Source organism: Mustela lutreola, chromosome 18, assembly GCF_030435805.1.
Source record: "Mustela lutreola isolate mMusLut2 chromosome 18, mMusLut2.pri, whole genome shotgun sequence".
Taxonomy (NCBI): Eukaryota; Metazoa; Chordata; class Mammalia; order Carnivora; family Mustelidae; genus Mustela; species Mustela lutreola.
The window spans coordinates 26,028,306-26,051,384 of NC_081307.1; the positions used below are offsets into that span (position 1 = coordinate 26,028,306).

Genomic DNA, 23,079 nt, shown 5'->3' on the forward strand with positions numbered 1-23,079 from the left:
CACCGGCCGGGCCGCCGGGGCCCCCACGGGCCGAGGAAACCGGAGGACCCGGCCTCCCTCCCTCCCGCGCCTCGGCCCTCGCCCTCCGACCTACCGCCGAGTCGGGGGGCTGGGGTCGGCCGCTTCCGCCTGCGGCCCGCGGCCCCTCCCCGGCGCGCGCCATCCGGCCGCGGGGCAGCCCCTCCTCCCGCGGGGGGCTTCTCGGTCCCGCGTCCCGTCCCTCCGGGCTGCAGCCGGCAGCCCACGTCTAGGGAGGGCGGAGGGAGGAGGAGGAGGAGGAGGAGGAGGAGGAGGAGGAGCGGGAGGAGAGAGGGGAGGGAGGAGAGCGAGAGAAAGGGAGCCGCTTGGATCCCGTACTTCCCAGAGCCTGCCTGGAGCGCGCACTCAGCGGCTCTCCGGGTCCCCGTGTCCCAGCCGCGGCCCGCGCCCCGCACCGCCGCCTCCCTCGGTCTGGGCACCCCTCGCCCCCTCCCTCCGGCCCCCGCCAGGCTCGGGCAGCGGCCGCCCCCAGCCCCCGCTCGGCCACATCCCCAACTCTCCGGGCTCCCTCCTGGGACGCGCGCCCTCGCCCCATCCTTTCTTCCTTCCTTCCTTCCCTCGCGCCCGCCCTCCCTCTCCAGGTCTCCCTCCCGGGGCCCGATTGTCTCCGTCCCCTGCCCAGCCGGCCCGCGCCGCGCCCTGCCCGGAGTCTCCCTCGCACTTCCTGGGTCGCCCGGCGCCGCAGTCTCGCCTCGCCCCGGGAGCCCGAGCCGCCGCTGCCCCCGGCTCCAGCCCCCGCAGCCCGCGGCGCCCGCCCGAGGGAGCCCCGGCGCCCGGGGAAGGGAAAAGTGGGCGAGCGCGCCCTCGCCCAGCCCCGCGCCCCAGCCCTGCCCGGCGAGGAAGGACCGGGAAGATGAACAACGGCGGCAAAGCCGAGAAGGAGAACACCCCGAACGAGGCGAACCTTCAGGAGGAAGAGGTACTGCGGGGCTCGCAGCGGCGGGGGTACGGCCCGGGGCGCCGGCCGCGGGCTTCCTCCCGCGTGCGGGCCGGCCGGCGGGGCGCGGGCGCCGACCCCGGGGCGCCGCACTCCGGGGTTTGGGAAATGCCCTCGCCGCGAGGCACAGCCCCACACTGTGGCCCCGGGAAGGGGGGGGGGCTCTTCCGAGAGCGTGTTTTTGTGGGTTCCTAAAATTGCGTAACTTTGAGGACTTTTCGGAGACTTTTGTAAGTATAATGCTCAGCTTTGTTTGCGTGGGATTTTAAAAGCGGAATCGAGAGCTGACTCCTGGGTGACCTCCGTTTATGGGGACCCGGAGGGTCAGGGCTTAATTCTCCGACGGGGGCCGGAGGTTGTGGGGCGTGTGTGTGTGTGTGTGTGTGTGTGTGCGCGCGCGCGCGCGCGGGTTGGGGAGAGAACTCGGGGAAAGTTCTCGTGAAAAGACACCTTCGGTTCCCTGCCCCCTCCCTTGCAGTGTTAAAAAGTTCTTGGTGAAATATCTTCCCAGCCGAGGCATTTTGGATTAATAGATAACTCATCGGCTGCATTCTTTTCTGATGAGTCAAAAGACCCCGAATGTGGGTGATTAGGTTTTGTCAATTTCGGGGTGATGCGGGGGGGGGCGTGGGGGGAGCCGAAGAAAAGAGTTCAGAAGTTTACAGTTGACCAAGCGATCGTCCGGACTGTTTTAATGGGACTTTGACTTCTGAGCGTAAATTTTAGGTGGTGTGTCCGTAACAACGTTAAAAATGTTGCGGCGGGCGGCGGCGCCTTCCGTAGGTAGAAACAAAATTTAACCGTGGGAGGGAACTCCTGAACAGACGTTTCAGAATTTTGTAGTTTGGCTATTTGTGGTGTCCTTTTAAAATGGCTTTGTTCCTGCAGGTACGTTACCCGGAGTCCAAGAAACCATAACTTTTTTCGCCTGCTTCTTTTAGGATCCCACATAGCTGGGATCTTAAACATTCTGAAAAGAACTTGAGTGTAGGTGCAGGAAAGTACGCATCTGGATATGACCTGTAATGTATTCTTAGAGGTCTGGCGTTCCACTCTATACACTTAACAGGATGGTAAACTGATTGCAAGTCGGTTAGGGTGTTGAGATTATTATGGAGATAATGTGTAGCGTGCAAACTGAGATTCTGAGAGTGAAACCGAACGTTGGGGAGGACTTATTTGGTTCTTGTAAGTCTTCAGCACTTGGTCCACTTGTGAAAAAGGAACTATTTAATGAAGATAGAGGGACCTAGGACCATGCAAATGAATGCAAAACACTAGATTTTACTCTTAGGTTGTATGGGGCAACCCACCTGAATCGCAGTAAGCTGAAAATTTGCTTTCACACCTGAGGGTAATTGCGCTTTTTATTACAAACTATTATTTTGAAAAGCGTTATTTACATGCTAGTTCTTTGGGGCTACTGAGGGTCTTCCCTTTTCAGAGGGAAGGAGACCTGAATTGCAAGTTCCACTTTTTTTCTTGACTCTTAACTGGCTGCTTTGCTATTTATTTTCCCTGCCCTTGAAATAAAATTTTAAAAATGACAAGTGTGCTTCTCTAAGGAGTTGCTATATTTAACTAATTCACCTAAACACACCAATTGCTTCAGAAACCTTTCTGTTTCACTTAGATGGGCAGTCTGTTTATTTCTAAGGGTAGGAATGTATTGTGCGAAACCCTCTTTCTCTGCTCCCCCAGCTGAGAGCTCTTTGTAAATGGAAAAAGTTAATCAGGCAGACCCAAAGGCTTTTTTTTTTTTTTCTCTTGATAGGTAGCAAAAGAGATTTAAGTGTTCAAAACCATAACCTACTTAACTTGAGAAAATTAAGTAGAGAAAAAAATCCCATTTCTTTGACTTAACCCATCTCTGCCTCATGCGGCCAGGACTGGGGTGTTGTGTTGTTGGTCCTGTTGGTGGGGCGCCTTAATGTGTGAGGTTGTGTACCAGCAGAATCATAGGTGAGCTTAATTCCTGCCTCTCAACCTGCTCTGTTGTCCTGACCACGTTCCTTTTCAGGAGGCAATGGCATGTGGCTCTATGATGGGTCAGCAGTTTTGGCGAGACAGTTATTTTAAAACTCAGTGGACAGTTAAGATTTTAGAGCCCAGGTCATATCAGGTGGAGTCTATAAAGACAGATACCATGAAGAGAAAGGGATTAAAATGTTAAACATTCAGGAAAAGAAAGGAAATAGACTTTGAGTGATCCAGGTAATTTTGCACTAATTCCCTGTTTTGAGTTTGTTTTGTTTTTGATAAACTCTGCACCCCCCCCCCCAACCTTGAAAGCCACAAGTAAAATAAATATGGTATTTGGGGAGTCCCATTAATGTGCTCAGCATTATACAAAAACCACCACCCTGGACCCTTTCCCTGCCCACCCAGCGATCAGCAATTTGTTCTCAAACACATTTAAAAGCCCTGACTGAGGACTTCAGTAAACAGAACACACACATATAAAATGTATATACACATAATGACAAGAGGGGAAAAATGTGTTTTGTTGTTGTTTCTGGTGGCCATTGAGCTGACTTGGAAAAGCAAGGCCAATCATCATCAAGAGAAAATAGTTTATTTCCTAGAACATCAGGGCAATTTAGGCTCTCTCTACCACTTCAGAGAATCCAAGGGTTGTTTTTTTTTTCCCCCTCTCTATTTTTTAAATGAGTTCCTTTTCTCTTCCAGTACATTTTAGCCCTGTAGGAGAGCTTTTAAAGCTTACTCTGAAATAATTGATACTGAGACACTTACTTAGTTCCAACTGTATAGACTGAACAGCCCAGGGTTTAGGAGAATTTCTGTAGCTTTTTGAGGTTGGAAGTTTGAAACCTTGGACAGGACATAGACTTCTGCTTTGGATAGTATTCAAAGCTTTGAGGGAAAATTCTGAAGATTTGGCTAGCTGTAGAAGAGATAATACATCTGGCTTCCTGTGTTCTGTATATGTGTGTTTGTCTACAACATGCCCCCCCCCCCCTTTTAAAAGATTTTATTTACTTATCTGACAGAGATCACAAGTAGGTGGAGAGGCAGGCAGAGAGAGAGAGAGGAGGAGGAAGCAGGCTCCCTGCTAAGCAGAGAGCCTGATGTGGGGTTTGATCCCAGGACCCTGGGATCATGACCTGAGCCGAAGGCAGAGGCTTTAACCCATTGAGCCATCCAGGCGCCCCATGCAACATTGCCCTTCGAAGAGAAGCCGTTGTCAAAATCTTTAACTGGGATCCGAGATTTATAGGGCTTATGTATAGGGCATTAGATAATTTCTTACATCATTTTACAGTTGATAAAACCCTAGAATTTTCTATCTTGACTTTGGACCAGGCAATATTCTCTTTAAACACCTTTGGCAGTTTGACCTGGACCAGCCATACATCTGCATAGAAACAGACTCTGGTTGTCTTGTTGAGTTTTATGTATCGAGACTTTTTTTCTACCTGGTTAGTAGAGAGAAATTTGTTTTTGGTCACTTAATTTTCCAAAAAAAAATAAAAAATCTAAATCAGATAAATATGTAATTTGGTTTTGCTTTTACTTTTATTCGGGTCCTTGAGCATTTTTCAGGCTGGTCACAAACATTTTCTAAAAGGTGGTTTATTGGAGTGGTAAATAGCAATTTTTCCTTAAACTGATGTGCACTTTCTTGTACTTAAAACTCAAAAAGCAAAAAACTTGGCATTGTTGGGATATTGACTGAAAAGATGTTTGGCAGATGTTGGGCAGGAATCGTGTAAAGTTGGTTCTTCACAAGCCAGTACAAATCTTTACCTCACTTTCCTTTTAAAGTGCTTAGTGGGGCGCCTGGCTGGCTCTGTCAGTAGAGCACGTGACTCTTGATCTCCGGGTCATGAGTTTGAGCCCCTGGTTGGGTGTAGAGCTTACTTAAACTTAAAAGAAAAAAAAAAAAAAGGTTGCTTTGCAATCTTGCCCAAATATTGGGGTCATGAAGAAAATTGTTTTCTCCAGGGCTTCTGGGTGGCTCAGTGGGTTAGGGCCTCTGCCTTCGGCCCTGGTCATGATCTCGGGGTCCTGGGATCGAGCCCCGTGTCGGGCTCTCTGCTCGTCGGGGAGCCTACTTCCTCCTCTCTCTCTCTGCCTGCTTCTCTGCCTATTTGTGATCTGTCAAATAAACAAATAAAATATTAAAAAAAAAAAATTGTTTTCTCCAATTGGTCCCCAGAAACGGTCAGTTTGTGGCAACCTCGGGCTTTCAGATGGGCATGAAACTAATCTACATTATGACTTGGGCAACATACAGAATCATAATAGTTCTATACAGTTTTGACTATGTCTGGAGGCTCTTACTGCAAGTCAGATTTAATGCAGCAAAACCTATTTCAGCCTTCGAATAGGCTTTGGGGATCCTTTTAAAAGGAAAGCACAGTGTTGACTTCCTACTCAGATGCTTAAGAAGCCTGCAGATACGGCAAGCGCTTTTGGGCTGTTTTTCCAGGAGTGGTTTTAAAATTTCCCTCATAAACCCTTGAGCTCCGGTGCAGTCTTTGTGTCCCATGGCATTTTGTTTGTTGGGTGGATGGTTTGATAGGGTGCATGTTCTTTCCCAGAGTTGCTTTTGTCCGGTATTTGTGGGTTTGTATTAATTTGTGCTTCAAGGACAGAATTCGGGGTGGGTGATCGGGCAAGTAAGTGATCGCAGGTACATCGCAAGGTGACGCAAGCCAGTGCGACTTTCTGGAGGACTTGGGCGTTATGTGGCAAAATCTGTTCATGAATTAGTTACTTTCTAAAAAAATTTTTTTTAATTTTTTTATATGAATTAGTTACTTCTGATAGTGAATGTTCATAAAGACTCTTTAGTGTCTTACCCAGGGAGGTCGCTAAGTAAATCATGCTTCTAATTTGTGAAGGAGAAGAGCAGCCATGAAAAGCCATGCTTTTAAAGGATGTATGTGTATATGCATACATTTATTTTTGTTCTTGTTGGCGCAAAGTAGCTGCAGTGCGTTCTCTTACTGTTCTAGAGGCCAGAAATCTGGAATTGAAGTGTCCGCATTGCCTCATGCCCTCTGAAGGCTGTATGGGAGAATCAGACTTTTTCTTCCCAGCTTCTGACAACATTTTAATTGAGGGCATAATGGTTAATGTTATGACGTTAAAGAAAACAGATGTAAAAGTTCTGTGTGATGCCAGTTCTTTAAAAAAAAACCCGAATAGGGGAAAAAAAAAAAAGAACAAATATAATAAAAATGATTAGATTTTTACTTTCTAATGCTTTTCTATGCTTTCTGAATTTTCTTAAAATGAACATGTGAACAAAAACGTCCAAAACCCCCAGACAAAGCCAACTGTCTTTTTGAGTATTCCATGAAATTTCTTTGCCGTATCTGTAGATGTCACAAAACCATTGGTTTGGTCCTGCTTCCTTTTGCTCACAAGCCTTGCTGCGGAAGCGGGCCTCTTCGGTTCCTCGGAGCCCTTCTCTAATACGGATCTCACCCATTCCTCCCATTCCTTCTCTCCGGCTCGTTTCCGGGACCGTTAGCTGCTCCCTGTGTTCTAACAGGTTTCTCAGTGCATCCTTGTTAGCCTACCGCTCGGTCCTCTGATGGGTCCTGTAGCACTGATCTGGTCTCTGGGCAAGAGAGTCCAAACTGGACAGTCGACCTTGCCCTCCTGTACCCCCACGCTCCGTAAACCATTCGCTTCAACCATCTTCTCCCTCTTGATCTAGCTTGAGCTGCTTTCAAGGCAGGAGCTGAGTTTCAGCCTACACTGTGCAGCTTTCCGTCACCCAAAGGTTCCATCCCAAAGAGATGACTGTCCTCAGAATTCTGGTAGCAGTGCTTTGCTCTCTCCAAGTCCTGGATCATTATTACCTTCTTTTATGTATTTTTTTTTTTTTTTTTAAAAGATTGATGCCACCTTGTCACCGTATTCCCAATATTCAACTCCCACCCAAACACACTACTCCAACACCAGGTGGATACCGCACACACTTATTTATATGTATGCATAGAATTCTTTATAAATGCGTAATCTGAAACAGGCGATCCCGTTACGGGAAGGGCTGGTGAGGATGCCTCGGTTCACCGGATCAGCTGGGAAATCACCTCCCTCCACCTGCCACCCGCAGCCTCCACTTGCGTGGGCCGGGGGCCTCTGATCCCCACGGCACGCCCGCTTTTCAGGTGCATCGTTTGGTCTTCACCTCTAGCATTTAGTCGGTGCCGTGGAACTCCGTGTGACCTTTCGGACACGGGCTTCTGGAAGCTTTGGCGAGGTGGAAGATGACGCCGCTCCCTGTGTTCCCAAACCAGCCTGCTCTGTATGACAGCCACCTTGGAATGTTTGTGTTCAGTTTCATTTGGCACCTTAGTGTCTGCCTGGGGGAAGGGGGGAGGGAATGCAAATGTTCCCCCACCCCCCTCCCCGAACTGGGCTTGCTTTGGTCAGAGAGAAAAACCGAGGAAGGAATGAGGGAATGACCCTTAACAGCTGGAGCAGAAGGGGCTGCCGGGCTCCGTGGGCTGGAGGTCAGATGCGACAGGGTATTTAAATTGATGCTGTGATGGGCGGATGTCCTCCTGTGATGGGGATGCCTTCCTTGATGTGTGGGGAAGTCTGGGCTTAGGACTCCTTGCACTCCTATCCCTATCTTTTTTTTTTTTTTTTTTAAAAGAAAGATTTTGTTTGTTTATTTGAAAGAGCAAGAGAGAACGAGAGAGAGCATGAGAGGAGAGAGGTCAGAGGGAGAAGCAGACTCTCCACTGAGCAGGGAGCCTGATGTGGGACTCCATCCTGGGACTCCAGGATCATGACCTGAGCTGAAGGCAGATGCTTAACCCACTGAGCCACCCAGGCGCCCCTCCCATCACAGTTCTGGGAGAATATTGCAAACTATTTCCGTGCATCATTGCGGGGTGGGGGGTATGGTTGCATAGATTTGGGGCTCATCGCTGAAGTTGTTGCCTGGCTCGCTGTTTTTGTGATAGAGGAAGAAATACTGGGATATTTGACCCAGGGTGGTTCTCCAAAGTCTTTTTCATCTGTTCACTCCAGAAGTAATGATGGCTAACTTCTGAGTATTTACTTCTGGTTATGTACGGGGTACTGGGCACTTTATGCACAAACTCCATTATTTTATCCCCGCAGTAAGCCGAGGGTGGTGATGAGCTTGCTTGGAGTGCAAGCTGGTGTGCCTGGGGGGTGGGGGCTGTGGGTGCTAGTGCTGCAGGCTCTGCGTGCGAGGCTGGGGTGCGGACGGCCGGGTGAGCAGGTGGGTTGATGCAGGGGCTCGAGGGTGTCAGCGTTGGGAACACGTCACTGCGAGGATGGGAGGGTGAAGGCCTCGTGTCAAAGAGCTGACATTCGAGTAAAGGTTCTCCGTGAAGATTCTACCAGATGAGGAAGAGGTTGAGACTCTGTGGGGGAGGATTGGCCTGTGTGGAGACCCAGGCTTGAGAGAAGTTGGGGGGACAGCAAGCCAGGCATGGCAGGAGAGGAGGGGAAGTTGAGGGCAAGGCTGGGGAGCGACCCTGGTGGGGGAGAAGGTGGAGCAGTAGCCTTTCATGCCCGGGATCGGACTCCACTCTGTAGTTGGATGTGCCCTGCCATGCAGCTGGGACCTGGCACTCTGGAACCTTCCAGAGGGAAAGGGGATGCAGCAGGTTTGGGGAAGAGTTGAGAGAGAAGACGAGGCTGGTCCTGCAAGGATCCTAGTCTCCGAGGAAAGCGGCGGCGACGTGGCCGCAAGTATTCTGGGACCTCAGTCCCTGGCAGCGCAAAGGAGCGATGCGGAGTTGCATTCTGGAAGCTTCTCAGTTTCTCCTCTGGACGGCCAGCCAGATGGTGGTCCTGTTCGTAGAAGTAGCAAATTGAGTGGTGGAAAAGGGCAGAGAAGGCCGTGAGGAGGTGAAGGTGGTGGGGTTGGAGATAACCGAGGAGCGATCTGGTTCTGGAAGCAATTTTCAGTACAGTTGAAGCGTGTATGGCCCATGATTGCGAAGGTGGGAGATGGGAAGGAGCCTGGACAACTGAGGGGCCGTGTGGGACTGCGGTCACCGGGGAGCTTGTGAGAGGGTAGACCGCAAGAGCCAGATACATCCACCTGACACTTGAGGGTAGATAAAAACAAAACCGAAAACTTTGGGGGAAGGGGAAGACCTGGAAATGCTCAAAAAAATTGAAACAGGGGCGCCTGGGTGGCTCAGTGGGTTAAAGCCTCTGCCTTCTGCGCAGGTCATGATCCCAGGGTCCTGGAATCGAGCCCCGCATCGGGCTCTCTGCTCAGCAGGGAGGCTGCTTCCTCCCTCTGCCTGCCTCTCTGCCTGCTTGTGATCTCTGTCTGTCAAATAAATAAAATCTTAAAAAAAGAAAAAACACAAATTTTTTCAAAACACTTTTTAATTTAGGAACATCAGAATGTCTTCTGTATCCCCTACTGTTTAACCTAATAGCATTCAGTGCGCTGATCCGTTTGAAAGCCCGAGTGTGGGAGAGGAGCTTAGAAAAATCTAGGTGTATATAGTATTTCCCATGCTTTTTTTTTTGGGGGGGGGGGCTTTCATCAATGGTCTCTGGAAATTGTTTTCCTCTATGATTTGCAGTTAATTCTGAAGCTTTTTGCTTCTCCCGCTTTTCCAACGCTGTTCCTCTAGCCTGGAAGGGAAAATCAAACTACCCTAAGGTTTTTGTAGATGGGATTGGAAGGTAAAGGGGAAAGATTTAGAGAAATGCTTCTCTCATGGTTTTTGGTTCTTTTTGGACTTAATTGGGTGGGGAGTAAGAGGAGCCTTTTGCCAGACCCCAAACTCTTATTCTTTGGGTCCTCTTTTGCATGGATTCATCTAGTGCTTTCCTAAAAGTTGGGAAAGCTTGCTGCTTACAACTACAAGTCAACCCTTGAGGAAAGAAACACAGTCTGGGAATTTAAGAAAAACAACCACCTGCATTCGTATTCCTCATAGGTCCCGGTCCCCCCCCCCCCCCCCCCGCACCCATTATGATGCAGGTTATGTAGAATCCTAGAAGGGGAACAAGAAAATGGCAGTAATAAATGCCAGTCACGCCGGGAGTGTAGTAACAACTCCAGGTTTCTTTACGGCTTTGTCACACAAATTTAAAATGCCGCAGGAATGCTGACGCACCCCACCTCCATCCTGGGGGGCCCCAGGATTTTGCAAAGGTTAAGAGAAATCTGGGAGTCTGAGAACTGAGGTGCATCTCCCCAGCCCGATGCACGTCAGTTTTAGACACGGGTTTCTGCTTTCTACTCCTCTTTAGCTCTCGTGGGTCAGTTTTGAAATGCCGTCCCTCTGCTCGTCCTGAATTAATGTCACCATGTAGATCGGCGGATAGGTGGTCAGCATTATCCCAAGAGAAATCCTAGAGATTAAAAACAACAACAACAACAAAACCCAAAGCAAAAACAGAACACACCTGCTTTTGCTTGAATCCCCAGGATTGTTTTGTGAGCGTTTCTGTCCTGCCTGTCTCTATGGGATGGGCATTTGGGGCCTCCTGAGAGAAGGCATAGCACAGAAAGTGCTACCTTATTACAGAAGTACCAGAATTTCCTTTGTGCTCTGAGGGGAAGTGCTAGGAAAGTGTGATTACTTTCCCCAGCATGTGTGATTTACAGGACTTAAAAATGTGTGAGTTTCCGAAGAGCCATCTCTTTTTAAATACAGTATCCCTTTAGAAGCCAACAGGATGTGTTTGGGGGCTGGTGAGGGTCTCTGTCTCTGACACATGCAGGCACACACACACACACACACACACAGTCTCTTTTGCTCCCTCTTCCCTCTCTCTGTGTCAGGCACATGCACACACGCTTCTGTCCTGTGCCTGCCCAGGGATGCTGGGTGACAGGAGAGTGAAACCGTTGGGAATTGCTTCTCCTAAAAGTCCTCTGGGCCTTCCTTATCAGCACAAAGAAACCTGCCATGAGCTGGAGTCCAGAGTTGATTCTGCCCCCCTCCCCAACCCCCCAACCCAGTTCCTTCTTTTCCAGGGTCTCCTGGTTGTTTCCCACTACTGAGCAAGGGACTGTTAGATTACTGAGACCATCTTGGTTGCAAAAATCTTTTTCCATCCTATGTGTTAGAGAATTGGAGAGTTGAAGATCAGGTGCATACCCAAATGTAATTGAACTTGCAAAAGCTTTTATGGATTTTCTTTTTGCACGTTCCTTAAGCATTTACAGAGCAGTATCTACTCTGTTTTTGAAAAAAAGTTGCACTTTGACAAATCAAATGAGGTGTGACCATCCCATGGTTTAGGTCTAAGAAAACTGAGGCTCTGAGAGATTAAGCAATTTGTCTGAAGTTTTAGTGCTGATGGGTAAGAGCTTAAAATTTTTCCAGTGGTGCACGAGGTCCATGTGATCAGGGCCCTGCTGTTTTCTGACCTCATCGACCAGGAATCACAACCTCATTCATGCTTCAGCTGTTTGGGCCTTATTTAGGTATCTCCTACTTGCCAAACTTGTTTCTGCCTCAGGGCCTTTGTGTGTGCTTTTGGGTCTGCCTGAAAAATCCTACCCCCAGATATTTATATGGCAGCCTCATCTTTGTTCCTTCAGATCTCGGTTCAGGTGTTACCCAGAGAGATCTACGATCTCCAGGTTTAGAGTACCCCACATTCCCAAGCACTCTCCTATCCCTCTTTTATTTTCTGGGTCATTCTTACTCACTGACGTTACTTAATGTACTTGTCTTATACTCCTGGAATGTTACTCCCTGGCAGCAGGGACCTCTGTCTTGTTTAAGGCTGTAACCCTCAATGCCTAGAACAATGCCTGGAACTGCCCAATAAATTTGTTAAGTGACTGGAATATGAACCAACCTGTTAAACGTGGGACCCATGCAAGATGCCACCTTGTCCTAAACTTTCTCCAGCAGTTTTAAATTAAATGTTGATTATCGCTGCCTTCGAGATGATCATTTCTGGATGCCCATTCCCACTTAATTACAGCAGACCGTTAAATCCTCACATAGTTTTGTAAGTCAGAAACTTTATTTTTATTTTTTATTTTTTTAAGTTTTTAATTTCAGCTAGTTAACCTACAGGGTCCTGTCCGTCTCTGAGCCAGACATTTTAGGTGGTACGCGATTAGGTCCTTTGTCTGGGGGGGATTGGTAGCGGTTTGGCACACATAAGAGAATCCTTGTCTTTGTCCAGTCAGAACGGAAACCTAGCACAAAATTCCACAGAGCCGGGAGTATGATGTGGGCCGGGCAAGGCGTGATTACGTAGAAGTAGGGCAAGATGAATTGGATTCCTGTTCTGCAGATGTGTCTGTGGGGTTGCAAAGGGTTAATGTCAATAACCCAGGTGGAACTGATTTGGAGATAGACTTAGCACTCTCCTTTGATTTAGTCTAGCCCCAAGCTCCCCGTGCTTTCCACCTCATGCCTACAACAGGCCTAGCTCAGGATAAGGCGGACTTTAGCCAGACCAATCCAGCCTTTAAGCACCTGTACGGGCTGCCACGAAGGAAGCCTGATCTGGGCTCTGTGAACCTTTCTGCAGGAGGCACTTTGCAGTCACCGATTCTACCTGTTAGCCTCACAGGCTCAGACTGTTTTTACTCCTTGTAAAGCAGAGCAGATGACATTTCCGGAGGAAAAACATGTAAGTCGTCATTCCTTTGGTCACCAGACTGCCTGCTAATTGAGCATACTAATGTGCTCGTGAACATGCAGGCCATTGGATTTATCCCCAATTATGGCATCTATGTCCTTGTCCTTGACCTTGAGCAAACTTCTTAAACTTCACTGTCATCCATTGTCCTTTAATCCTTAGAGACCCTGGTTTATAGACAGTGGTATAGAAGGCCTTTGATCAGTCAACTTCTTGACCAAATCCATACTCTTCATTTTTTTTTCCCCCCTCCCTTTTCCTTGCTGAGGGACCTTTAAGCTGCTTGCTTTGACATTTAAGTTCATTTCCTTAACTAAATCGGGAGGATTAGATAGACAATGCCTGCTCGGCAGGAAAAGAATCCTGACCCCACTCCCGTGTTTCTCTGCCTCCTGCCCCTTCCATTTCTGAACCCCGGTAGAGAGGATGCCGCCCTGGTGGCCTGCCAGCCAAGTTCCATCTCTGGTGGAGGGTGGAGGCTGTTGGGAGGGGGGGATGGTTTTAAGCCTGAAATTTTGTTTTGCCTTTTTTTTTTTTTTTAAACGAAGAAAATCAATGCTTCTCCTAGAGAAATGGGTGGGAGTTTCTGGGTGTGAGCTAAGGGCAGGAAATGACCCTCTCTAAACAAAAGGACTCTTTAAGGCCCATCCTGAGTCTTTGTGTTTGGAGAAGGGGTTATGCAGAAAACCTGAGCTGCAAAATTAATCTGTTTAGCCATCATGGGGGAGGGGCGGAAGGAGAAGATGCCTTCCCTGCTCGCCCTCCCAAGTGTCCCAGATGGTACCCACTGTGAGTGCCAGAGTGGTTTAAGAATTGGACCTGGAGAGGCTCTTTGGGACAGTAGGATTTCTTACACCCCCCCCCCCCCACCCCCGCCCAAGGAGGCAAGAAGGATCCAGGTTAGGCAGAATTACATGCTGTGTGGTGTTCATCTTTAATCTGGGCTTCTTGGAAAAACCCATCACCAGCAAAATACAGAGAGACCGAACGAGGCGGGGGAGCTATTTTGTATGATCTAGGTCTCTGTAAGTAAACGTGGGTTTATAAATGAATCCGATTTGAGTTACTGTGTTAACTACTTCTCATTCTTCTAAGTCTATAGGGACGATCCAATAATAGCGAGTGACCTCTGCCTCTGGACTAACAGGGGATTTGTAATCATTTGCTGTGTTAGATAGCGGGCCCATCGGAAGAAATGTCGGGCCTTGCCCCTGCTTTGGAATGCTCCCACACTGCGCATTATTATCACTATTTGTACAGCGGGAACCTGAATTTATATTGCTAGCGAAGTAGTTCTGTCTTATCAAAATTATTTTGGCTTTACAAATTCTTGCTGACTTGCTGCAGTGAACTTCTCTTTCAGGCACATCATCCCCCACCCCCCCTTTCGGGAATATAAATCTTCCCACTAATAATTAGAAACACACATTTTGTTGAAAATGGTTTTGTGGTTTACTGAGTTTTCAGAACACTTGAAAACGACAAACATCTTTTCAAAGAACATTGTTGCCTCCCTATTTTCAGGCTTTATAGTGTAACTGTATTTTTAGAAAGGCCTGCTGATGTCTTTGGTGAGCGCTGGTGTGCTGGGGGAGAGAGATGGTTCACTTCACGGCACCAGAGTCTTAACAGCATAGAGAAGATTGAAGCTGCTGCCCAGATTCTGGTGTGATTCTGGTGTGAAAGGGCTTTGTTCATGTCCTCAATGTGTTGGAAGACTGTATCTTGAAGCGGCGCAGAATTGTTTGAAAGAGACCCAATCCTTGTAAAACTCCAGGGCTTACAGGGGAGAAATGATTCTCATTGAGAATTTCAGTGTCTGATGTGGTGATAGGTTTCTGAATACATGGACTTTGGAGAAGGGTTACTGTTTGTTGTGGTGGTAATTTACACACGTGGAGATGCATAGGAAGGCTTATATACATTGTACACTTTGCGTGTGTGTTGGATTTTTAAAGTATCCTGCGTTTTTAAAGTATCCTGCTACTTTCCAGTTATCTGTGGCAACATAATTTATTTTTACAAAGAAAAGACAAAAACACCATTGATCATCTACCCACCACATTCAAGCGGCTTATAACTAGGCAGTGCCTGGCACAGGAATGCTTTGCCTTGAGACGGTTTCTGCGTCAGCCTTGCGGGCAATGGTGAGGAAGACAGAACATTCCCAAACCAGGGTAGCTCACTTAGCTTTTTGTACTTTCGCTGGGGGATGGAGTAGATCTGATTTTACTGGGTGGAGGAGCGCCCAGGAAACTGCTCCCGTCTTCATGCAGCTCCTGGCAAACCTTGAAGCTAAGTGAACATGTCCTGATCTGGAACGTTGTCCCTTGTCTCCATGTTCTTGGATGATCAAAGGGAAATGTCTTGCCCTTTTCAAGACCAGCATCTGTCGCCATCTGGTCCCCGTGCACCCAGCCTGCGGACTCTGTATCTTAAAAACAGAAATCAGTGGGAAGGGGAGCGGGGCGGGGAAAACAAAGCCTCAAAAATGCTTATGGGGCTTGGGAATATTGTGAGTTTCTGATTTTGGCAACTAAACGTTGGCGAAGCTTTAGCTCTGAACTGCCCATTCCTCTCCATTCCGTACGCCCCACAGGCCTTTAATCAACAGGAAAATTGTGCTTGTTTCTGTTGTCAGTCATGGGTCATGATTAAGCGGAGAAATCTTATTGGTATGAGCTTATCCTGAAGGCAACAAAAAAAGGTGCCCCCCCCCACTACTTAAGAAAGGCAGCCCAAGTGGAACTTGGTTGCTCCTCAGTGCAGAGGAGACCCAGGCATTGAAATGCATTTGTGTGACTTGGGTTTTCCCACTCATTCCGGTGCTCTCTGAAATCTCTCCACGAAACTAATGTGCATTGTATTTTGCCAACCGAAATTGTAGTCCTAGGCCTTGGAAAGCCTCTCCTCCCTCCCCATTTCGAATGGGTAACTGTTCAGAGGAACTGTCCCTTCTAGGGATGGGCTAGAGGAAGCATCTTATTCATTGTGGAGTCCTGAGGTGGCTGGCTTTTATGGGAGCTCTAGGATAGTTAACGTGATTTTTTTGTTGTTGTTGCTGTATTGGACCTTTGTGTACCCACGTCCACGGCACTGGGCCGCGGCTAGCTTCACTGTACCGCAGAGATTTCCTCCTGGGATATTTTTGCTTATTTTAAATCCTATTATATACTTAATTCTACCGGTCATTTCTCCCAACAGTCCTCAAAGGAAGGGTAGTAATGTATTGCTTCTATTTGAGAGATTAAAATAATGCTAATGAATCCACTGGATTTTTAATTTCTTTGATTTTCGGGATTGAGATTCCTTTCTAAGATTCCTAAACCAATTTGTTCACCTAATTGGATCACCTCGTGTCCCAGGTTTCTTTTCACTCTTTCTTCCTAGAGAATAAATTCACCCCCATTCTGCTCCTCCTTTCCCTACCGCTGCTGCTCTGCTCAAATGCAGGTAAACAAAAACCAAAACCGCCCCCCAACCCCGAACAGTTCGGCAGTTCTTTCCTCTGCAACCACTGTTAACACGTAATATCTTTCCTTTTCTCTCTGTGTACAAGCAAGCACACTCCCTTCTATTTTAACAAAAATGAGATCATACTATAAAAGTGTTTACATTCAGAGTTTTTTTTTTTGAAACTTAGCATTATGTCATGAACATCTTTGCGTGCCAGTGGATGCATTTTTGCTGCCTCATTTTTAATTCTTCATACGATGCCGTCCGGATGGGCCTTCATGTGTTTTACCCATCCCTTGCTGCGCGTGGAGCTGGTTTCCAGCTTTGTGATCTGGATGCCGTGTCCACTCTGTGTATACCCGCGGTGATTTCCTAAGCTTCAGCTCTTGGAACTGGAATTTCTGGGTCAAAGGGCATGCATTCTTTTTAAGACATTTGATGTTTATTGCCAAATCTCCGAAACACTGTACTAACTTACACTCCCGCCAGGACTATCAGCAGGCTCCTTTTTTCCTGCACCCCCAATGGCTGGCAGTTTTAAAAATGTTTTTAAAGGTTGCTCCTCTGTGGAGTTTTCCACACTTGCCCTCTGGGATTCATAATTAATATTCCTGTCTGATCCGTACCACACTTGGACGTTACGTATTGACTTAAACAACCAGAAAAAAGCCCCACCCCAGGTCAAGACCTCTCCCGATTGTTTCTTGTACAGCTGTAGGCCCTGAGATGCTCAGTTTCTGGAGCCGTCCTTCTCGAGTTTAGCGGAACACCGTGAGTTGTACTGATTTTGCGGTCTTCGTGTATTAGGTCCTTGATAGAGGTATTTTTTGCTGGCTCTAAATTCAGTAACCGGCAAAGAGGCCAGTACCTGGGGTGTTCTTTGTGCATGTGTAGGGCATCTCCGTGAATCCGACCCAACAGTTTTAAGGGGAACCAACGACCTGCCGGGTTAAGAACTGAGCTGTAAGATGCATCTCGATTTCGGAGCTGTCCTGTTGTGGAAACCTGGGTCTCGGAACCGGTGGGTACATCCCCATCTCTGCTTTTCTTGACCGTCTTGGACACCCGGTCAGTTTGACATAAGTTTTGGAGGACCGCTAACTATGACATCTTTGGAAGGAGCGGTTCTAAAGTTAAAACAGTGCCTTTGATTAGGTGTGGACTGTGCCATGTGTCGACTAGTGGGAATATTTTCCTTGCCCTTAAGTTGCGAAGGAGGGCCTAGAGCTCCAGTGTCCGAGTGTGCTCAAGGGTTTCCCCTGTCTGAGTGACAGACCGTGAGGGCATCTCCTCTTCCCCACGGGGGCTGTTTCCCCTGTGGGTGCCCACCGTGTAGCCAGAGCAGCCACACGCTCTCTGAAGAGGAAACTCCGGTCTCCCTGTGGAGGCAGAGCAGTGCCAGCCCACGAGGCCTCCTTAATTGTTAACAGAACATTCCTGCAGAGCACACACCCTGCACAAAGCCTACACACATGTTCTTAGAGTGTGACTCGAGGAAACGAGCCGATGTAATGGAAACCTCAGCCTTGACTCATCCTGACTCTTACATATGAATGAAATTTGCATCTCATTTAGCTTTAATCTAACAGTCTTTCAGGGTAAATTCCCAGGGAGGTCATATAACTGAATTTGGATGCACATAATGCCCTTCTCAAAGGGGCTGGAAACTCTCTTGCAAATAGGAAACGTGCCTTCTCTTCCTTGAGTCCTTGATTTCAGTTGACAGCTGGCGAAGGGGTCGGTGAAGGGGAACATTGTTCAGTGGTGAAGAGGTTCAGCTCCCCTGGGGTCCGGTCGTTAGTCCTGGTTGAAGACAGGCCTTGAACCCCGTGTTTTGTTGGCTGTTCAGTGGGGTTACCAAGAAGCACTTTTCCTGCCTACTTCCTTTCCTACTTGGAAAGACCTAGTCAGCCCAGAAAACAATGGGGAAAATAATACTGAGTTCCTATACAAGTTGAAAAGCTGTGTAACACAGGGCTCAGAAAGTCAAAGAGATCAGTGTGGATGACAGTAAAACAAGCTTTGTGGAGAAAAGAGATGAGCCTTAATGAACCGGTAAGATTGAAATAGGTAGAAATGGGCGCTGGGGTAGGAGGGTCCCATCATAAAAGCTTGGAAGTAGGAATGAATGTGGGTGTACTTCTGTGGCAAGGAGAAGCCTTAACTGGCTGTTAACTTTTTTTTTTTTTTAATTTTTTTATTTATTTATCAGAGAGAGAGGGGGAGAGAGCGAGCACAGGCAGACAGAATGGCAGGCAGAGGCAGAGGGAGAAGCAGGCTCCCCGCTGAGCTAGGAGCCCGATGTGGGACTCGATCCCAGGACGCTGGGATCATCACCTGAGCCGAAGGCAGCTGCTTAACCAACTGAGCCACCCAGGCGTCCCGTGGCTGTTAACTTTTAATGAAGAAGTAAATGAATGACAAAGAGAAGGATATTTTCAGGACTTTGTTTTGTCAGTTGTCATGGGTTGCCCCAACCAGGCCTGTCCCTTAGGGGATAGATCTACAACCTGCAGGGCCCAATTTCTGTATGCTAAACCTTTTTTGGTTTTGTTTTGTTTTGTTTTTTTCCTTTTTTAAACTAAGCTTGCAAGGCCACACAGACTGTTTAGATTAGCATTCTGGGAAAATAAAGCCTTTTCCTCTCGGACTAGTCTAGTACCGTTTCACACCTTCATAAAGCTGTTTCGTCCCTGACTGCATCTCCGTTCTGACTCTTCAGGATAGCACGACTGTTTGTCAGTCCCCGTGCCTCTTGGCTTTGGAAACCAAACATATAATTCCTAGGTGAGCGAGTCCTTCCGGTGATACTGCCCTCCTGCCCTGTGAAGCCCTGGTGACACAATGGGCAGCAGACAGACCTTGAACTTGACCTTCCCGGAACTTTTCAGTGTGGTTGGGAAGTGCATATTATACACATAAAAATCTAAGTAAAAAAAAAAAAAACCACCCAAGTAAATATAGGCTCACAAACTGGTAAGTTGGAAGCCTCGCTGATATGAGAGCTCATCCATGGGTTACCAGGGGATCTTGTTGACCTGGTTCCGGGCATTGCTTTCCTCGATTCTTGGATGCTTAACATACTGACTCCTGGAGGCCTCCCTCCCCTGGCAGGTGGGTACCAACCCCTGTTATTCTTGACGGACAGGTGAGGACCTGAGGCTCAGAGGGGAATTACTTGGTCTGGTATTTACCAGTAAATACCAAAGCCTGCATTGGAACACCTAGGCAGCTAGCTCTAAAGCTGTCCTCTTAGGCAGAACCTCTCTGCCCATCTGGAGGAGTGTTCTTCAGAGAGGTAGATTCCAAAGAGATCAAGAGGTCTCCTGAGCCTCGTGCCTCTTGGGATTCTGCTTTCCCGGAGGAATCTGAGATCCTGGCCTTGCCCAGGTCTTCTGTGAAGGAGACCGCTTCTTTGGAAGGAGGTGAGTCACCCGGTTACACGTGGCCTCTCTGGTTCCAGAAACTCTGGGTTGCCTCAGGCCTCACGCCATAGTCTGTTCCCTTCTTCCATCTTTTCCGTCCCCCTGGTCTGGACTTTTGAGTGACATGCCCAGCCTCCACAGCCTCTCACCCCTAGTCCGTTCACTCTCTTCCGAAAGCGTTAGGCCCATGAATCAGCCAGCGCCTGAAAGCATTTGAAAGCATTTGGAGATTCCTTGATCAGAGGGTCTCAGGTTTGTGAAAGTGGCTCTGAAGACGGGAGCACACCGGCTGCCACTGTTTTGTTGTTGTTAGTGGGTAAGATCCAGATTTTTTTTTTGCTTTTTAAGGTTTATTTTAGAACTCATGAGCAGGGGAGTATGGGAGAGAGAGAATCTCTCCCTCTGAGATAATCTCTCTCTCTGTGCCCTGAGGTCATGACCTGAGCCTAAGCTAAAAGTCTTAACCAGCTGTGCCACCCAGGTGCCCCCAGATCCAGATTTCTTCAGCTGATAAAGCCCCCCTGCCTTGCCCAGGCCCCCACCTGCATTTCTGAACTTGTCTGTCACCTTCGAATATGCGCGGCCTCCTCCTACTCCAGCCTAGCAGCTAGTGCTCTGTAAGTAGGGTCTGTGCCCAGCATGGGGCTTGAACTCACGACCCTGGGATCAAGGGCCTGCCAGGGCCCTGAGTTGAGTACTTTGCTCCTTTTTATGGCTGAGTAGTGTTTCCCTTGTATGGGTATATACCACATTTTATTCATTTATTCCTCAGTTGCCACTTTTGGGGTGCTCTGTTCTTACAAGGCTTCCACCTCCAGGTCCCTGATGTTCTAGTGCAGAGAGTGATTTCTGCTCTTCACTCCATGTGTTTATATATATATATTTTTTTTTTCCTTCCGGGCCTACCCTGTGGGCTTTCCTCCTTGCCTGTGGAGCTTTCCCTCCATAGGACAATGTCAGCCTCTGACTTAGCAACTGAATGTGCTACCTTGTTTATGCACTTATGTCCTTTCACGTGTATCTGTGTATGTTTGTGTGTTTCGACCTTGAACTCTTTTTTAAAGTCCATTCAGCAAACACATGTGGACACTGACTTCGTGCTGTACACGTAGGCCTTGGTTGAGAATCCGTGAACACAGCTACGAGTCTTGATCTTGTGGAAACTCTAGCAGAGCTTACATTCCAGGTGATTTAGAAATGTACACACAGGGGCGCCTGGGATGGTTCTGTGGGTTAAAGCCTCTGCCTTCGGCTCAGGTCATGATCCCAGCGTCCTGGGATCGAGCCCCGCATCGGGCTCTCTGCTCAGCGGGGAGCCTGCTTCCCCTTCTCTCTCTGCCTGCCTCTCTGCCTACTTGTGGTCTCTGTCTGTCAAATAAATAAAATCTTAAAAAAAAAAGTGCGCGCACACACACATGCATATACCCCCCCCCCCACCCCCCCCCACACACAGTTAACTGCTGCTCTTGGATATTTCCAGCACCTGGCCACAAGATGTCCTACAGTACAGATTCTCTACAAACCTTATTTGATAACTATTACACTGAAATTCTTCTTGAGCCAGAGAAAGCGCGGGAGAGAACAGAGGGAGGGGGCAGAAGGATTGGGAAGAAGGAGGGGCAGGGCCCGTGCTGCGGGGCTCAGTCCCAGGACCCTGGGATCCTGACCTGAGCCGAAGGCACTTAACCAACGGAGCCACCCAGACCCCAGGAAATCTTCTTAATTAAAAAATAATTTAACGAGACCCCTTAACCCTGTGCAAGCTGTGTAGACGGCTGTCTTACTTCTCACAGGCGCTATAACTACAGTTGCCACCATCATTCACGAAGGCAAAGAGGTGCATATTAAGTGTCCCCGTGGAGGATGAAAACCAGCTTGGGGAGAGCAAGTCTCCTGTCCTCACACACGCCAGGTCTTTACTCCACCCCCTTGCCTGTAAGCCTGAATTACTGAGGCTTGGAATCGTGTGGAGACCCTGTGGGCGCTGGAGGAGGAGCTGGAGCCTCTTCCTCACTGTCACAGTCGAAAACGGTCTTCTTCCTCCTCCTCTTGTTCCTTCATAGGAAAGCGTTGACTCCATTTGGGACATGAGGCACTCTTGGCCCCGGGCGAGGCACCCAGGGAGAGCCCCCCGGCTCCTTACCCATTCGGGCATCTCGAACTGTGGTCAGCTGGGTCGCCGTCTTCTCCAGGCTCTTGGAGACGACCGTGGCCAAGCTCTCCCAGAAGGTCGTGAGAACTAACGAGTTAACATGGGTAGAAGCCTGTGGAAATGTTAAGTGCCCAGGGTTGTTATCTTCTCTCTTGAGCATGGTTGCCTTATAAGGCTGTCCACTGGGCCCTGGGACTTCTTTGGGGGAGCCGGGCCAGCCTGTGAGGCTCGATGGCTGTGGCAGTCCGCGACCTTGTTCCCGGAATGGGCTCCGATTTCCTATTTTAATCCTGGTGATACCACTTTTCGCTAATTGCTAGTCCGGCTCTCACAAGTACTTTTCCCTCTGCTGTAGCGTCTATTTTTAGCCTCCGGTCTCTGATCCTTGCCCTTGGAAAACAAAGTATAGTAAAAATCCACTCTGACAGAATAATCCCAAATTCTTAGATTTTCCGGAAAGGTCAGCGACTTATCCCAAGACTTATTTTGAAGTAAATGAATTCTTTTTAAAAAGCTCTATTTTAAAGAAAGGACAGGGGTTGCCTGGCTGGCTCAGTCGGTGATGCCTGCGACTCTTGATCTCAGGATGGTAAGTTCGAGCCCTGCGTTTGGGGGTAGAGTTTACTTACTAAAACAATAAAATCAAACAGAAATGGCACGTACAACGTTCGAATTGTGCTCCATTTTTTAAATAATCGAGGAAAAATGTATCAATGTTCAATATCGATTCTAACAAGTTTGTTTCCTTTCATGAAAGCGATCTTTCTTGTCAAGCGGTAGTAAGTAAACATGGAAATTTCCATGTTCAAAATCCAGTTTTAAAGATTCTTCCTCCTTCTGGTTGTCAGTGTAAGGACATAGATTTATGTTATCTTAGGTCTTTGAGCGGGAAGGGACTATGAGTTACTTTTGTTCAATACCCTGACTTGGAGAGTGTGGCAGCTGGGCTGGAGCCCATTCTCTTTTATTTATTTATTTATTTATTTATTTATTTTTTAAAGATTCCATTTATTTATTTGACAGAGAGATCACAAGTAGGCAGAGAGGCAGGCAGAGAGAGAAAGGAAGAGAAGCAGGCTCCCTGCTGAGCAGAGAACCCCATGTGGGACTTGATCCCAGGACCCTGAGATCATGACCTGAGCTGAAGTCAGAGGCTTAACCCACTGAGCCACCCAGGCACCCCCATTCTCTTTTTAAAGTAGGCTGCAGGGGCGCCTGGGGGGCTCTGTGGGTTGAGTGTTGGACTCTAGGTTTTGGTTCAGGCCATGATCTCACAGCCGTGGGTTCGAGCCCTGCTTCAGGTTCTTTCTCCTTCTGCCTGTGCACTTGCTCCTGCGCGTTCTCTAAAATGCATAAAAATCTTAACAAAACAAAAACCTGCATTGCTCTAATTAATCCCTATTTCTCTTCCTGGAAGCAGAGCTGTCATGTCTTTCAGGATTCCAAGTATCAAGTAAATTAACTCC

The 23,079-nt window shown here is 48.1% G+C and overlaps 1 protein-coding gene across 7 annotated transcripts in view; it reads left to right on the forward strand.

Annotated features, from left to right (window-relative positions):
• Nucleotides 1-301: 301 nt before the first annotated feature.
• RBPMS (RNA binding protein, mRNA processing factor) overlaps nucleotides 302-23,079 on the forward strand; it is a 171,691-nt gene continuing 148,913 nt past the window's right edge. For 4 of the 7 annotated variants that reach the window (XM_059156329.1, XM_059156333.1, XM_059156330.1 and 1 more), the window contains exon 1: nucleotides 414-958. In XM_059156329.1, coding sequence (XP_059012312.1) covers nucleotides 893-958 — 66 coding nt within the window. In that variant the 5' untranslated portion in view covers nucleotides 414-892. Of the gene's footprint in view, nucleotides 959-21,934; nucleotides 22,203-23,079 lie in introns of those variants that run through there. The other 3 variants (XM_059156332.1, XM_059156334.1, XM_059156336.1) reach the window with 3 other exon arrangements.